The sequence below is a fragment of the Pempheris klunzingeri genome, chromosome 2 (assembly GCF_042242105.1).
Source record: "Pempheris klunzingeri isolate RE-2024b chromosome 2, fPemKlu1.hap1, whole genome shotgun sequence".
Taxonomy (NCBI): Eukaryota; Metazoa; Chordata; class Actinopteri; order Acropomatiformes; family Pempheridae; genus Pempheris; species Pempheris klunzingeri.
In genome coordinates this window covers 11615375-11634143 of record NC_092013.1, presented here as the reverse complement: position 1 = coordinate 11634143, position 18769 = coordinate 11615375, and the positions used below count along the sequence as shown (strand labels likewise).

Sequence of the window (18769 nt, the reverse complement as noted above, 5' to 3'; positions counted from 1 at the left end):
AATACCAGTAATGAAAAACATATACAGAAATTTTACTTGAGTAAATATAAGAATACTTCCATGTAGAAAATATTCTTTCACAAATAAACATCCTGTGTTGGAATATTACCTACACTTCTACTTAGTATAATTAAATCATCAGAAGTGTAAGTACTCATGCATACTACTATTGCTTTATTATTATTATTATGACAATAACTAATAGTTGCACTGTTGTATTTGGTTGAAGTGGAGTTTTATTTAATAATTTAATTTAATAATTTAAAAATCTTTATACACTGTTGGGTCTTCTAATCAATTAAACCTCATAATTATTTATGAATCTGATTTGTTTTGTATCTAAAATCTTAATCTGCCACTTGAATAAATGCAACTTTTGCTTTAGAGGACTATTTTTACACAGGGTGTCACAACTTTCACTTCAGTAATGGATCACTGATCCATTAGTATCCTTGTACTTCTATCTTTGTGAGGACCCTCAGTGACATAATGCATTCCCAAGCCCTTTACCATCACAACTGAATGCTAAACCACAACCCTAACCCTCACCCTGACCTGAACCCTAAACCAAACCTAAACCTGATTATAACCCTGATCTTAAACTTAAAACATTCCTTTGAAGTTATCGGCAAAATAGTGTCCTCACTCAGCACAAACTTGTTCTGGTCCTCACTATGTAGCAAGTACAAGTACATACACACACACACACTTGCAGGAGAAACAGGATTAAGCAAAATAAAGACCACAATAAAGCAAAAACAGTCAAAAGAAATTTTATTTTGACATTTTATTGTAATTTTGAATTCTCATAATAATTAAACACTAATTTATCACAATGAACAGTATCTCACAATAAATAATATCTTTTCATTTGTAGCTTTTAACATAAAACAACATATAGGACCTGTGCACAAGCATCTATCAACAGAAGTGCATTCATTGTTTGGGGTAATGCTGTTATTTGCTTAGCTTCGTATTTGCAGCGGCGAAGCTGTCAGTTTGTAAGGATTAGCATTACAGTGACCTTATGTGACACCCATTCAGATTACCCATAGCAGCAGGATTTGCCAACATAGACAAAAATAAGTGTCATGACCAAACATATGATCTGTTTTGAGGCAGGCAATGACACATTCTCTGTTATAATTGCACTGTGTATCCAAATAGAAAAGAACAGCGCTCAGCTTTAGCTTAGTAAATAACACATTTGCTTCTGTGAACACTTTCTTCTGATTGTCCTTTATGGAGTTTCAAATACTGAAACAAATGCTGCAAAGGCACTTGAAGCTGGGTGCTTTGGATACACCGGCTATCAGATGTATGTGCAATACTGCAACGCTTATTTATGATTCTGCTACTTAACAGTGCTGCATTAAACTCTATAGATAAATGTCTGATATATATCTAAATAAACCTACATTTAGTCTTTCAAAGACATGGTGCTACACTTCTAACCTACACTATCTGGTGCTGTACACATGTCAGTCTGGGCACTTGTTTGGAAAATCAATTGGCATACAGTAGCTGGAAGGAATGGAAGAGGACATGATGGCACTTCTGTCATTAATAATCTAAGCAAAGCAACTGGATGTACGTGATATCAAAACTCTTCAAGCATTTTCCATTGAATACATGATGGTGGAGGAAACGCCACAGTACATCTGGATATACAAAGTATAATACACTTTGCACATGAAGTGCTCGTAAAAAAAGAGACCCCGAGCCCTTAAAGATACACATAAAGAATAACATTGTAGAAAAACAATAGTGGATTTAAACACAAGCTTCATCCATTCTCTACCCTTTCAAGTCATTCTGCAGTTTAGTCACATCCACTCCCTAATTTCCCAGTGAGGCAGAATGAGTTTTTACAGACATGGCATCTGTTTCAAGTGTGTACAGTAATGTGTTCATCCATCATCTGTCTGTACTGCAACGGGTACAGAGGTACTACAACCCAGAAAGTGTTTTCCAGCTCTGTGGAATGTACAGTAGGAAATGACAGTCAACACTTTGGCATCCCCATGATCCAAATGAGTATAAATCCGCTGATTCAAGAGATTACTGTTAATCTTCTCTGCTCAAATGCCCCCTTCTTGCCACTGGGGAAAAACACCAACCCCCTCAGAGTGAATACAGTACCCTAATTAACCATATAGTGATAATGTGTTGCTGAGGTCCCTTCGTTTGTTAGATGATTCACTGGGTACAAGACTCTGTGACGTATGTGCAGAATGTAGTTTTCCTGAGTGTAGTACTGTCTGTGTGGTGCTTTTGGAGTATTGGCACCATTGCAGGAAACTGCACCAAAGAAATCACTCGCCGGATTTACGTGGCATCCCAACCATTTTTCTTTTAGCTGGGTAGAAATCTGTTGGGATAGAGAACAGGGTGTTAAACTCATGCAAATCAAACCGACAAGAACTCATTCACACGAAGAATATCTGAGTCTGTACCTGTAATGTTTGTCTGTTTCCTCTTCAGCCCACCGCTCTCTCTTCTCCCCGGTGTTTTCTCCATGTTCTCCAGGTTGAATGCACACTTCTCTGGCGTGCACGGGATGTTCTCCTTCTCGCTCTCTGCCAGCCCCACCCTTCCTCTCTTGGGTGTAACTGCTGCCTCTGGCGCCCTCTGGCCCTCAGCCTGCTCCAGCAGGCAGGATCTGTAGAGCAGCGGCACCTTGGTGCCTGGGATAGCCTCCCACTGGAAATCGCTGCTGTCCAGAGGTTTATCCGAGATGAAGTCGAAGCCCCAGCGCAGTGACGTCTCCTCCAGGTCTTTCCTGAGGGCGGCCTGGTACTCCATCTGCAGCTGCTCTCGGTCCACTGGGCCAAACAGGCTTCGTCGAGTGGGGCCTTTCCTCGGGGGGGTCAGGATCCGCTTGTGAGTAGCCATCATCCTACACTGCAGGAAACAGAGACAAGACCAGCGGTTAGTTGAAAAGCTGCTCAACATCAGCTGAGACAATCGTGGTGACTCTCAGCAGGGTGCAATCCCAGCTGTCATTGGGCAATAGGCGGAGTACACCCTGGACTGGTCAGCAGTCAATCAGAGGGCCGACAACTAAAGACAGACAACCATTCACACTCACACTCACAGGCAATTTAGAGTCACGAGTTAACCTGCAGGTCTTTGGACTGTGGAAGGAAGCTGGAGTACCAAGAGAAAATCCACACAAGCGCGGGAGAACATTAAAAAACTGCACACAGAAAGGCCCCAGGTTCAAACTGACTGCAGATTCAAAACTGAAACCTTCTTGCTGTGACAGCAGTGCTAACCACTTCACCACCGAGCTTCCCAAGAACAAATCAATTATCTAAATTTACTCCCAAGTAATTTCCTGACAATCAACTAATCACAGCAGCACTGATTCCCAGAAATCTGAATTTTAACACAAATCTAAATTAATCAATCATCAAACCAATCAACGCCAAAAAATCCATTTGATATAACCTAAAACAGAAGTCTTTTTTCACTGCCCTCGGATGTCAGGCTTACCATGGCTCTGGTCAGTTTAGTCAAGTTTCCTCGATGAGACCAACAGAGAATATCAGCCTGGTGTTTCTGCAGAGCTCTTTATAAGACAGCAGCCAGCCAGTGACTCACTGAGCCCTCCAGTGTGAATCACTGGTACATGCCTGGACATAATCTCACACAGACATGTAGGGGCAAGTCCTCAGCAGAGCATGTGATCAGTCACCACTAGGTGGCGATAATACACCATCTACAGACAGACAGCTCAATTTAAAGACTTACATGAGCCGCTAATCTGGACTATTTATTAATTATCATAGATGTTAGGATATAAATAATATAATGGGGGATATTATGGATGGATGTTATGGGTTTTCTGAATCCTATTATGAAATCAGTGCCCTTCACATGTATATATTTGCAAGTGTAAAGGTTAAATGGTAATGGAACTTTCCTGTAAGAGGTACAGGAAGGAATCAGCAGAGTCTCATGACAATAATAAGTCATTACAGTGATCTGGGAGGGCTGGGCAGGACGTTCATTTAAGGGAACAACCAGGAGAAACTCAACCTAATTATCCAACTGAAGCACTTTAGGAGAGGACAGGTCATTGTAATTAGAATAATGATAATATAAGAGACACTAATGACGTTTACTGATGCTGATTAAATAGATTTTACTTTATCTAAAGGATAGAAACTGTTTTATGAGGATGAGGGACACAAACCTGCCAACAAACAGATCCACCAGTCAGACACATGAACTTCAGTTTGACTCGGACTGACGGCTACTTTAAAGCCCATCTCGTGTTTTTGAAAAAAATATAGAAATATGGATACAAGTCTGGTAAAACCTGACCTGCTACTTAATCTGACTTGGCCGCAGCCTCTCAGCACAGCGGAGCGGAGCGGAGCAGACCGGGGTCAGGAAATGTGGCATTTTTCCAGGAACTGTAGTTCATTCATGTTCAGTTTAACACAATCCAAGAAATGCTGTAAGCGACAATAACTGTGAGAAGAAACATTAGCATTCTTGTTCACAGTTTAGTAGTTAAGGAGCTGTAGCATTGACTGGAATTAATATCTCTCTATCAATACATATTTATAAAAAATATATCTTTTGATCTGTTCACCATCATTACTTGGTGTTTTAAAATGAGGTATGAGGTAATTGATACTAAAATATTAATGAATATTATCAGTATGGGGTTTATCGCTATTTATTACAGGAACTAATAAATGTAAGGAGTCCAGGGGTCTAACAAAAGTTTAGTTAAGGTTTTTGTTTTTACAGTCAGACAGCAAAAGTCACCAGACTGGACTGAGGGTCTCTGAGGGTGTGGCAGCAGCTTACTAGAAGGTTTTTCCTTAAGTGGTTTAAAACATTAATTATATTTAAATAAGTATAATTAAATTGGTAGAGGGTGTCACAGGGACAAAATGGATGATGATTTTTGTTTTAATTAATCGTGGCTGCTCCTTCCTCACTCAGTGGAGGAGATCTGATCGAAGTGGTTTGAGAAAAGTCTAGTAAAAACCCCTCGTCTGTCTTGGGTGAAGTGGTGTGGAAAAAATGAGGGCAGCAGCTGAGAAAGAGAGCCTCACGGGATAACACGTCAGAGAGGGGGGCGGGCCAAGCCGGGCCAAGCCGGGCGGGGCTGGATGATTCAAGGTCTGTGGCGGGAGAAAGAGCTCCGCACGAGCTGCAGAGGCTCCTGCCCAGTTTACTACTGGCCCCACGTGAGGCTGGAGCTCGTGTTGAGCAGTCAGACTGGGCTGTCAGGCACAGGCACGCACACACACACACACACACACACACACACACACACACACACACACACACACACACACACACGCGAACAACCCTGACTGAGTTTTCCAGACTAGATAAACTGACTGAACCCCGCAGTGAAACATAGAAATAAACACATAACTTCAAGTCACACTGGTGGTGGAATAAATCAGTCCTGTAAACATATCATGTGTGATACTTAAAATATACTAATGGACAATGTAAAAGCATAAAAGTAGACTTTATAGTTTAGTATACAAGCTACACATGCGTATAATGTGGACAGTTGTTTCTAAAGAGGTTTTCAAAAATAATAAAAATAATAAAACACAAAGTTAAGCTCATGTAGTGTTAAAAAACATTAGTTTAGAGTTATTTAACTTACATTATCAGTCGGCTGCGGTCCAGTCCTGCTGAATGAAGCTGCTGTTTATGTGTCCTTTTTCCTGATTTTTCACAGCAGCTCTTCTGTAAAAACACAAACTGCTCCAAGCTGCTGGAACTTAGCGAGTAAAAGAAGTACAACTTCAGTGCCGAATAGAGCCCCTTTCTTCAAGTATTCTCACGGTTTTGGACTCGGGCTAAAGTTTTATGAAGTCTCGGTGGGCGGGGAGCCTCATCTCCCGTGGAGAGGCGGGCCCACGCACGTGTGCTCTCGTCCGGTAAACACATGAGCACACGTGAAGAGTTGGCTCACATGAAGAGAGGAAACTCCAGCTCATGACGGTCCGGCTACTTTCTACTGCGCATGACAGGGAGCAGCGGCGCAGTAACCCGGATGTGTTCTTCTTCTTCTTCTTCTTCTTCTTCTTCTTGTTATTACATATTTTAATTGAAAAATATAAACCTTCAGCTGTTGATCAGTACATTTTGAATGTGTAACAAAAATAATTGAGTAATATTACCTGAAATACAGCAAGGTAAATAACAAAATATAAGTAGATATAAGTATAGAAGTCATATAAATGATAAGAAAATGACATCAATATATTTAAGACATCTTAGATCTGAGGGGCTATATATACAATATAACTGTGCGTACATTTTTTTATTTGTTGTAAGGGGTTAATGTATGTGCATGTGTTTTGTCATCCTCTGAGTTCAGCAGTGGTGGAAAACAACATCAATCATGATCTGTACTGAAGTACATTTTTTAGGATATTTGGACTTGACTTGAGTATTTCCATTTTCTGCTACTTTGTACTTCTATTTCACTACAATTCAGAGGGAAATATTGTACTTTTTACTCCACTACATCTCTGTTTAGGCTACTGATGGTAGTTTAATTTATAACATTTGTAACATTTTACTCCATTCCTTTTCTGCTTGGCATGATTGTTTGACATTAAAATTTAGGAACAAAGTTCAGGTTGCTCTGAATATTCTGTATTTGAAGGAGTGCATCTCCTTAAACTCATGATGGTGGTGATGAATTCAAAATGTGTCACTGCAGCCTGTAAAGAACAACAGAAGCTACATCTCATGTGCAGAGACCTGCATATGTTTGCTCGCAGACAGTAACATGGACTGATGTGTTTTTGTATATCAATGAATAAATCAATAAAAAAAACGTGATCATATGTTTTATGTGTAAAATCTGGATGCACTGGAGTAAAAAGTACAACAGTCAGTACAATAGAATTACACCCATGCTGCCATCTAGAACAAACGCCACTCTACTCTTTCAATAAGCTTTACTTTGAGATTTTTGTCTCAAAAGCATTTAATAAAGTTTTGAAACAGAATTGAGCAACTCATTCACCTGTAAAAAGATAAATGATAAAGCTTTGAAAGGAACGGTGACAATATGCCAGATCTGATTTGTTATAACTCCCTGTCACAAGCCTCTTAAAACCCATTGACTTCCACACTGTTCACTCTTCAACTTCATCATCTTGTTGTTGAAGCCAGGTTTGATTATCTCCTCACACTCAATGCCGTCCCGCTGCCCCTCAGCCTAGTTCCCACCATGACAACAAGAGTCCTAACTGTAGGATGCAGCGTATAAAGGCCCAACTAGGTTACCCCCTTGTCACACTGGGTCTTTTGTTGAGCAGGTGACGGACGGGACACAAGAGAAACACACTGGAACTTGGAAGCTGCTCACGAATCCACAGCACAACCATATTCAGTGGTGATATGCAGTGGAGTTAATGACATTTTCATTAAACTGACAGATACAGTTAGTGCACACTGTTTGTTAGTGAGCAGCAGCTGTGGGGCCACACAAACAGGCTCATCATTTGTACAGCTGAGTAGACACTTTATTATCTCTCAACTATAAGGCAGGTGCACAGAGCAGAGGGTCTGCGAGCCTCACCAAATCATCATCATCATCATGCGCTTCATCATATTCAGGCCTTTGTTCTGAATCCACTGTGATTCGGTTTTAGGTCAGATGGAGCCAAATGAAGCGCATACGCTTGGACACTTAATTAACTATTTATTGAGTTCTGCTCTTTGCAGCTTTATTACCTGTCACTGCCACTGGTTGTATATCATAAAGAATATAACCTGAACACGCAAGGGTCACGTGGGGCTACCTAATGCCTTCACTAACAAAATGTACGGCATCCTGATGTGATGTGACTCCAGATACATGTGATACATGCAAGCACACAATCCGGGTGGATTACTTTGCGATGCAGTATTTCTACCGTTTACCTCATAGTCACTGTGATGAATGATAAAATAATGGCCGCCGTGATGATTTGCCAGAGTTGTAATGATCCTGTGTCAGAGAATTATTATAGATTGTTGTGCAGTATTTTGTCTGACAAATTACTGAAGAATAGATAGATAGATAGATAGATAGATAGATAGATTTACCCACATTTTATTAGGTTATTCTAATTACTTACCTTTACAATACGAATGTATGTTGCGTATCAAGCTGCACAGTATATTGTGGTGAGTTATATATATTTCAGTAATTGTTCAGTATCATCGACTTGCAGAATCAAGGTAACCATTAAATACAAAAAAAATGTATAGCTTTTATTTCTTCATATATTAAGTTGCTATGTCCTGTCCCCTTTGCCTTGGAGTTGATGTTAGGAGGGACAGAATCAGAATCAGGTTTATTGTCATTAAACAGCAAAGTATAATGAAATTCCGTCTGACCTCTCCCATATGAAATTTATAAACAAGACAATAAAGACAATAAATAAAGATATAAAAATAAAAAATAAAAATAGGCAAAAGGAAAAATATATATACAATATTCAAGAATATACACAATTATCAAGAATAACAGTTACGGTATAAACACTATGTACAGAACAGTGCAATGCAGCATGAAACATGAAAGATGAAAAAAGTGAGTAACAGTGTATGTATAAGATAGTGCAGCTAGCCTCTGCTTAGAGGCTACTGAGGTCGTCCTGGTTAGGAATTTGTAGAAACAGGGGGGAGGGGTGTGATGGAGGCCACAGCTCTGGGGTAGAAGCTGTTCCTCAGCCTGTTCGTGGTGGATTTCACAGGGGGTTTCCAGGGTGTGTGGTGTCCAGTGTGATGCTCCTGGCCTTCTTCCTCAGTCTGCTGGCACAGAGTGTGTTGAGGTGAGAGAGCTCCAGCCCGATGATCCTCTGAGCTGCCTTCACCACTCTATGCAGAGCCGCCCTCTCCGCCGCCGTGCAGCTCCCAAACCACACGGTGATGCAGTTTGTGAGGATGCTCTCGATGGTGCTGCGGTACTTCTGGGTGTATCAGACAGATGTCTACAGGTGGGTGTAGCCTACACTGTTTTGTCCTGTCGATTAAAGAGGATTATTCAAAGAGACACTGTAGCCATCTTATTGCCCACAGGTCAGAAGGTCAGACAGACAGATAAATGAAACTCAGTGACCAAATCTAAAATTAGCTCCCACAAGCCTCCCCTGGGGTTTTCACGCTGCTCCTTCCTCACCCTCTGCTCTCTGTGGACGACAGTCACCACATTACATAACAGTGGGTGTGAAACACCGCAGCTTTCCGAGTGGATTCCCGCGACTCCACAGTGTGGGACCCGTCTCCTTGGATACGGTGAATCGCCGCTTCTGTTACGTCACCAGAGCTCGAGTAACACGTGGGCGGAGGGAGGGAAGAGAAAAAGCGCGCGGAGATTTGAGACCGGAGTGTGAGTGTCACGCCGGTTCACGTGGACTGTGAGCGTGAACGGGGAGCCGTGGGCTCGTTGGGGGTGTGACCGGAGAAAAGTACTGGACTGAGTGGGAAGAGCAGCGGGAGAAGTGTCCTCTTTTCTGATGATATTATTACATTAAGTTCTGATGTTTACACGATGCGCTCCAGGTGAGCCATGTCTCTCTGCCTCCACAGGAGCTCTTAACAGTCTGCAGACACACAGCAGCACAGGGGCACTGTTATTTGGATGTCTTATCACTTATCTACACTGGAGAAAAGGTTAAACTCTCCGGCTTACATAACGACATCACACCGCACATCGTGTACGACAGAAAAGGAGGGAAATTTGCGGGGACAGCTTTACTTGAGTCCTTCCTCACAGTATGAAGGAAACAACCTCACCTATCCACTCACTTGTAGTATTTCAAATTAATCACAACTCTTCGGACATCTATATAAGCCTTCATTGTTCTTATTAACTTTTTATTTTTGTTGATTGGATGTTTACTATGGAGCCTCCAATTAAAGGCATCTGAAATGACAAAATGTCTCCTCAAACATCTTCTACTTTACTGCAGCAACAAGCATTCAATATCAGGCACAACGTGCATTAACATGATTCACATCACAGATATCTGCATTTCATTTAGGCAAAAGCTTTTCACTAGATTTTTTGACAAAATTGTATCACCAATAAAACATATCTCCAAAATTATCTGAACTGTTTAAATCTTAAGATATTTTGAAAGATTTATTTATAATTCCTTAATAATTTTTTATGGATATCAGTACAAATAAGAAACTAATACAAATATGTACTACAAAACAGATGGAGATTTGGAGCCTTGACCAATTTTAATCATTATGGGCCAAAATTCTCTTTCTACTATGCCATTAGTTGTGCTGACCATTATAAATAAGTAGATGATATAAAATGTTAAAATACATCATTATTTTAATTGTCCCTGGATACAAAGCCAAATGTCAACAGCACCACCAAGTCACTTTGATGTGGATCACTGACAGACATAAGGAAATGCATGGAAGTTGCTAGTTGTAAAACTGATAATTATCAGTACAAATGATCAAATAAGAGGAAAGCAGTATGTTACCTGAACCAAACAAACTGGAGCCTAAACCAGCTGGCAGAGGAATCAACTAAAGCCACTTTTATTTGTTCTGATTAAGTTTATGTGAAAGTCACTGTGAGCTAAATATTCAGACTGTGATCTGGAGCTTTGATGCTGTAGGAGTGCCCTCTTGTGGGGAAAAGACTGGGTGGATGAGAATAATACAGTATTTTGGTATTTTACTCAGGACAGACAAGCAGGGGTTTCTGGCACAACTCCACAGCACATTTTGGTGTGTGGCGTTCCTCAGGGTTATCGTGAAACACACTACAAACATTTAAATAGGGTGAGCATAAAGCAGGAAATGCTGCACTTCTGCAGCATATAGACCAAATATGGTGTCACCCACGTCCCTTACTGGACACTCCCTCTGCCTCTCTGGGAAAACAATTGGCCTGAAGCCACAGGACCATATGCCCAACCAGTCTTTGTAGGCTGGCTGACGTGTTTTAGTATGCAATAGTCCTTTTATTAAAAAAAACAAACCAAAAAAAACCCTTTTTTCTGCTTCCTACCTACCCTATGCAAATGTTGTCTAATGTTTTTCTTAATGACCCTGATGAAGGCCACAAGCCAAATTGCACTGGCCTCAAAATGAAGGTGTTCTTTTGACCCCTTTAGACACAGGAAAGACAATAAAAAGAAATATATTTAAACAATGGGGGCTTTTTTTCTTAATCAACTGTATTTTTAATTGAGACCATTTCACGTAGTATCAAACAGAAAAAAAATGGAAAACTTCAGACAAAAATTACACGTGTTCATTACACTTTTTTTTTTTTTTAAATCAATGCCACAGTTGTGCATCTTGGATGAGGGGGCGCGTTTATTACAAATAGCCAACCATTAACAGATGGAAACCTTCATTATGAAGTAAGAAAGTAGCACGTTGAAAATAGGCTGGCTTCAAAGACAATGAAAAGGAGGGACTTTCATACAAATCATCCCCACCTTTCTTTTAAAAACACCACAAAAAAAAAGATGCTGGCATGTACAAAATGAAAATTAACTAGTAACACTATGTCAAACTACACAGTACATTCATTGACAAAAACCAAAGCTCCTAAGAGAATAACTGGTGAACTGGAATGCTGAGTGGCACAACTGTTTCAGGGCCGACAACACGGACATGACTGAGGTGAGACATCACCTGTACAGACCCACTCAATGTATTTGAAAACTACTGTGACAAGAATAGGGGGGAGAGACACTAAAATGTATGATTGTTTTAAAAAAATCCAACACAAAAAATGACCACACGGCCATGTTGAAGTCCATCATATGAAACGGCAAACGCCTCCTGTACAACCGTTCATCTTCAGCTCCCTTTGCACCTGACAGACATTCCTCTATTTCCTGTCAGTGGATCTGGAGCGGCTGTAGGGAAGAAAACAAGTGGTTAAAAGCCAGACTGACCGACCACACTGTTGCTAAACACGCCGCAGTACCACACCCAAACCAACAAGGCCTAGCAGGAAGTTGTATGCTGCTTTGCCACGTATGAGTGTGACGGTCAGTGGTACAGTGATATCTAGAGGAACCCCAAAGAGATTTACAGCCGCCCCAATAGATAAAAGCTCATCAAACCCTTAAATATCTGTTAGGATATCAGACTGAAATTATCTCAGACAGCTCAAAATATATCAGTACCTCCTTGATCGTGAGAAAGATCTCGAAGGTTTGTGGTTCCTGTCCCGGGAGAGGGACCTCTCCCTCCTCCTGTCTCTGGAGAAAGACCTGCAAAAGCCAAACCATCCCAGTAAGTAAACATTTTCTACATGCTGGTCATGTTTGCCTCTTATGTGAGGTGCTTGACTGGTTCCATTTTGGCTCTTGTTCCAGATCAGCAAAACACCAAAATGTCTCATTAAACCTTTTCTCTCTCCAAGTTAGTTTATTAGGATCCAGATCCAGAAGTGGATTTGATACTGGATTCGGTTTCTATGAAATGCTATCAAACCCTAATGACTACACGAGATTTCATGCAGAAATGATTACATAGTCATGCATAAATATATGCAAGACCTTCTTTTAAAACACCCTTTACATATGCTGATATACAGTAGGATGTGCTACATGTGGAGAGACAAAAAACACTGACGTACCTGCTTCGACTGCGGCTGAAGCTCCTCCTGCGTGGGGATCTGCGCAGGGAAAATGAAAACAGTGTTAAGAACAAACACAGATGCCTCGACCCCCGTAGAGCTCCAGACTATTTTAATAACCCTTTTTAAAAAATGTATTATGGGCCTCCTTCAACACGGCCCTTTGTCTATCTCAGTAACTCAAAATAGAACAAAAACACATGAGTTTTTCTCCAGGAAAACAGCTATCTCAATCAGAAAATATAATTCACCAGCAATGGACCTAGTGCATAAAGATGGCAGGTGGTTAGGAATTATCACTCACCTATCCCACAGTGCCATGTGCATCTTTATATAAAGTCACCAGTGTGAACCCCAGTTTTTAATTTGAAGTGGTAAAGTATGATATGTCCTACAATTTGTAAGTGATTTTTCATGATGTATGAACCTCAAAGCTTACTACAAAACCAACGTGTGATAACTAGCAACAACCATATCAGTGTATTTAATGCCAAACTGTGGACTGGCCATAGTGTGGGAATAACAAGACACACAGGCCACCATCGGTATGAAAATGGTCCACTGCACTAAAGGAAGACTATAAGAAACTGGAAGCTAGTAAAAAAAATATGTTGGACACTGGAAATAAGTTTCCAGAAGCAACCAGGCTATGATCTGCTTAAACCAACCATACAGCACAACAAACTTTTGATATTCTTTGAGGGGTTGAGAAGAGTTTCGATTTGTGTGACTTCATAAATCTGCTCAGAGCCCCAAGACATACCAGATGAGCGTCTATAATCGAAATCTCTGGACATGTGAAGTTCCAGATTTATGCTTCAAATAATTAGAGAAAAAAAAGGAGAAAAAAAAAGAACAACCTTTTCAAACCAGCTGTCTCTTCACTTTCAAAACTGTAATCAGCAGTGTACTGAATGAAGCAGGAAAACTTACTAGTATTTTTGGTTTTCAACAAGCTAGATATGACGAAAGGGAGGCAGACTGTCGGCCGGGTAGGTAGAATTGGCTGAATAGGACTGGCCAGATGCTGCAAGGTGATTAGGTGGCAGGCAGATGGGGGCTGGCTGTGGCTTTTTTCCTGCTTTAATTGGTTAGCCGAAGGCTGCTGCTGGTAGGTTGTAGACATTTGGGAACGTAATACGCTGATTGGTCGGGAATGTGAGGTGGGCCACTGCCGTTTGGGTTAAGGTTGAAGGAGGAGGAGGTTGAAAACGGCATGCTGAGGAACCAATGGGCTGGTGCAACCTGACGACTGGCCATGCCTGGGTCATGTGACAGCACCAGCCAAGCTGATTGGGGCACGATGGTCAGCAGTCACATGATGCTGAAAGAGGACTAGTTGATTGACTCAGAGGGTGGTGAGAAGAGGCATGGTGGTGGCTCTGCAACGGGTTTCATTCTTATTAATATAGATGAAAAATAAAATGCATCCTCAACAAAAAGAAAAAAATGCATCACATTTGGCACTTTCATACCCCCCACCAAAATTTTTAACAGACTATACTATTTCTGACACTAGAATTGCCTAATCCCATTCCACAGACCTATTTTTGCCATTTTACAGCAGTTAAAATGTAGAAACCTTTTGAGAGTGCACAACAAAAATATACACCTCAAAAGAAGCATTAGTGCCTAAAGCTGACGTGCTGTCTTGTAGGTCAGATTTTAAGATGCATTTTGCAATTGAAAGGCTTCACTACACAACCTAGTATAATATCCTGTTTCATTATTTGGATATGACCAAATAATGGTCAATAATTTGTTCAACTCCCTACACAAGATGACCAATAATATCAATGAAGATGAAACTGCAAACCGTACACACTGCAGCAATCACAAATGCATAATCGTCAGAAAAGATTTCAAACACTAGAAAATCATAAGCAGGTGAGCAGGAAATAATACTGTGGGTAAGAGAGTGGAATCATTAAGCCACAGAGCAGGTTTACAGTACAAAATAGATCATCTGGTCGCTGTCAAACAACAACATGATAGGTCACCTTCGCCTGGGCGGTGGGCTACGACGCCTGTAGTCATCTCGGTCTCGAGGACGCCTGCTCCATGAAGGCGGAGCGCCACGGGTGCGGCTGCGCTTCTCACCGTTGGACAGCTCTACTCGCACCCGGCAACCACACAACGTCCTATGAAAGAAACAGTCATTAACCACTGTAACAAGGTGAGTCTTGTTTGTCTTTGTTTGGCCACTATATCTCTACTGTGGTTAGTTGGGTGCCTACCTTCCGTCAAGCTCACGCACTGCATCAGTTGCATCTCTGGGATCTTCAAACTCTACAAAAGCGAAGCCTGGAGGGTTCCTGGCCACCCAAACACTGCGGAGGGGACCGTAGTAGCCAAATGCTCTTTCTAACTCTGTCTTGTTTCCATTGTTGCCCAAATTTCCAACATAGACCTTGCAGTCTAAAGGACAGTCGCGATGCATGACTGGATCTGTAAAACAATGAATAAAGATATGGTTATTAAAGCAGCAGATAGTTTAGAATTCACTAAAAGGTTTTTTCCTTAAACAGAAACATTTCCAAGTTACTGCCTGTTAACAACGATAGATCACATTAGGTCACAACCTGGAAGGACAAAGACAGCAACCCTCCTGCATTGTACCAAACCCAGGAAACCTGATCTTTCTCCAGCAGGTAAAACAAAATGCATCACACCCCCGTTTACTGTTGAAACAGTTTTGTGGATTAAAGAAAGTTAACGGAGTCTGGTGTGTGAAAATAAGCATTCATGTGCATTGTACAAAGTAGCTTTCGCCAACACATGAAAATTAACGACCAAACAACGTATGTAGCAAAATGTGTGTAACATTCAATGATATGGTTACACGAAAAACATACTACATTTAACCGAGAACCACATATGCAGATATTTATTGTAAAAGTCTGTAAACAGAAAGCAGCTTGGCCTACTTTAGGAGCCCAGCGTTATGCTAACTTTAGCTTCGCATGAAACATCACGCCGGGTAGCTAAGCTAACACTGTCCTTAAATATGTTGAATTGACCTTTAGTTGTTTAATTAACTGGCTAATAGTGTTCACATTGATGCACACCGATATTCTGTCTCTAGAAAAGGTTATTTATGTTGTGCTTATAATTATATTTCGACGTTTTGAAGCCAATGAGAGCTAAAAGGTATTTAGCGGTAGCTAAAATGGCTGTCGGCTCTCTGGGGCCTAACAGCAGGGTTCCGCTAACAATCACAGAAATCAACACATGGACTAAATACTGAGGCGGTGCGATTGATCGACCACAAAAACTGTATTCCTAAACGGTCGGTACGACACAGAAATGTGGATCTGATCCAAACTTTACCGTGTTAGAAGCAGGTTACAGGTCAGACTCTCCGCGCCTCTGCTCTCCGTTTGTTCCTCTCACTCGTCGATGGAAAATGGCGTGACGGGAGGTTTGTTTGTCAGTGTGATGGCCAGGCTGCTGCTCCCGGGGGGGCGGGGTGAGTCAGCATTGTGTGTAAACCTCCCTTCTCACCAGACCTATAGAATATAACAATCTCTTAACGCATAACTGAAGTTGAAACACCTCGTATTCTTTAATTCAGTGGGATATGTTTCCTAAACAATTCTGAATTTTATTGAGAACTTAAAATGGATGACTGAGGCGCTTACCCGGTAATCATTAACGAGCGCACACTTTAATATGACGCAATACCACATTTGGCCACTGTATGGGAGTCAATCTGTATGTGGCGCTGTTTCGACATGTTCAGTGAGGGGCCCTCCATCCATGTTAGGGACCAGGGGTGCATGAACTGCACTCAGACCTGCCTCTACTTTCTGTCTGTGGCCTCCTGCAGTATTACAAAGAAAAATCCCTAAAAGTATTTTCTCCTTAGACCACCATTCAAAACAGACGTCTATATAAATATTGACAGGATGCCTACACCTATAAATGCAGTCAGTTATTACTCTATCTATCATATATATTAAGCTACGGTTTAATTCTAGTAAGAAAAAAAAAACCCTCCAAAGACCAGAAATGGCATTTTTTCTCAGAATGACCATGTGAATGTCATTCACCTGCACAGCTGGACCAGAGGCATGATGGGATGAACACTACTGCCCATATCAAGTAACCTGAAACTTAACCTGGAAGCCATAAACTGTGCCACGCGAGCAATTCTCATTGACTGAATAGACGTCATCTTTGCCTTGAGTATCCAGTTTATAGAACACATGTTAGGGCTCCATAATAGGTATGATCCTATTGAACCTTTATTGAATAAAATCATGTACAATGTACAGTTCATTGAACAAAAGTAAACGACACAGAGGATAAAGAAACAATAGGAGCATTCAAACAAATGAATCATTTCATATAATAAATAAATGATAAAATAAAGCAAATACAAATGAGCTTAACAGCTTTCACATTAGGTGCAAGATTGTCTCGATGCATGCTCAAAATCTTCAGGGAAAACAGAAAATATGAGATTGTTGCTTGTTTTATTTTTCATGTTGGGAAACAGACAACAGAACAATGTTTTTCAGCTTCATGCAGAATTGATGATATTGTTGAAAATTATTATTTGAAATCAGAATGAATTGGTTACATGTAGCGCACTTATTTAGATTGTTAATTTATGATTTAAATATTTTATTTAAATATTTCAATAAAAATAATTGTTCAGTTTAGCATATTTGAATCCTGCTTTAACTAATAACATCATGTCAGCATGAATATAATGAGAAAAACGTTTTTCTGTCAATTAACCAGTAACTTATTGATGGTCCCCTGCCAACACTGGGGGAAACTGAGGAAGAAGATGCTGCTGGGCTTGAATGTCTGTCCATTTCATAAAACTTAAAACTTCACCACAGTCTGTACCTGCTCATCCTGTTCATGAGGGTCTGGAACTCTGCATCCTTCTGCAGCTTTCAGTCAGCTTTTACACAGATGGTCTGCAGAGATGCTGCTGAGCCTCAGTGAGGAAGAGTAGAGGAGTGTAATCCGGCTGGGCGGCAACCATGTGTGCATGTTACTCAAACAAAGGTATTTAATCATTTATACGTGAGGACACTACGTTACAAGGCTGAAACTAGAGCTGCTGGTTTTATGTGCTGGCTGGCACAGAGCTGTAATGAGGCTTGTGGGCCAAATTATTACACACTATTTGAATATACGTGCAGATGCAGAAATGCAGCGTTTGCTTCCACAGCCACGATGTGTGTCATGACTATAAACGGCGTGTTCGTGACATTAGATCCTCAGTGGAGTGATAATAGTATTTATTTCGCAATCTGGAGCCAGTTGCAATGAGCATGCGCACTGAGCGAGGATTGCTGCGAGTTTAAAGTTGCATTTAAGACGCCTTGTATTTATCTGTTTCGACTATGTGACCGTGTCCCAGTCCCACACTCCAGCCAAACACAATTTTTGAGCCTTCACAATGGAAAAATGACAAAATTAATTACAATCTAAGTCGTGAGTATGCATAATAAATACTGATTGGTATGTAAGTTTGCTGCAATGGACACTAATATCTTTAAAGCGTAATGCACGAGCACAAGTTTTCCATAGCTGAATGAAATTGTGGACACTGCTGAGATTTCATGTGAATAAATGATAGAGTAAATAGAAAGAAATAAAGTAAAATAATCTTGGGTGTTTTAAAAAACAAAAACAAAAACAAAACAGCCTATTTTTCAGATCAGTATTAATTGAATAGTTCTCAGACATTTCCTGCTAAGATTGCAAGTGGCTAAAAGCAATTAAAAGAAAGTCAAATTACTTATAACTGTTTTCAGATTTCAGAGGCGGCAACAACAACATAAAGTTTACAAAGCACAATCAAATGTAAAATCTTAAGCTTGGAAGACATTTGGATTTTTGAAGGACGAAAAATTGGAGTAACCACTGTTCTACACACTTTACAATGGACCATTGTAAAGTGTGTAGGACGGTGGTTAAGTACAGCGTTGCTTTGGCCCTGAATGGCAGCCCACTACGACATTTATTGGAAAATCGTATCGTATCGTATCGTATCGTATCGTATCGTATCGTATCGTATCGTATCGTATCGTATCGTATCGTATCGTATCGTATCGTATCGTGTCGTATCGTATCGTATCGTGTCGTATCGTATCGTAAGGTATTGTGCCTGAATCGTATCGT

The 18769-nt window shown here is 40.7% G+C and overlaps 2 protein-coding genes across 2 annotated transcripts; both read right to left on the bottom strand.

Moving 5' to 3' along the window:
* Positions 1-1339: 1339 nt before the first annotated feature.
* Positions 1340-5737, bottom strand: cdkn1a (cyclin dependent kinase inhibitor 1A). The gene is made up of 3 exons (XM_070846238.1): positions 5651-5737; positions 2457-2904; positions 1340-2371 (listed from the first exon to the last, which is right to left on the bottom strand). Exons 2-3 carry the CDS (start codon positions 2896-2898, stop codon positions 2316-2318), a joined length of 498 nt encoding a protein of 165 aa, XP_070702339.1. The 5' UTR covers positions 2899-2904; positions 5651-5737; the 3' UTR covers positions 1340-2315.
* Positions 5738-11189: 5452 nt separating this feature from the next.
* Positions 11190-16039, bottom strand: srsf3b (serine and arginine rich splicing factor 3b). The gene is made up of 6 exons (XM_070844671.1): positions 15953-16039; positions 14860-15070; positions 14623-14763; positions 12623-12661; positions 12168-12254; positions 11190-11894 (listed from the first exon to the last, which is right to left on the bottom strand). The coding sequence occupies exons 2-6, from the start codon at positions 15060-15062 to the stop codon at positions 11867-11869; spliced, it is 498 nt and encodes a 165-aa protein (XP_070700772.1). The 5' UTR covers positions 15063-15070; positions 15953-16039; the 3' UTR covers positions 11190-11866.
* Between the last annotated feature and the right edge of the window lie 2730 nt (positions 16040-18769).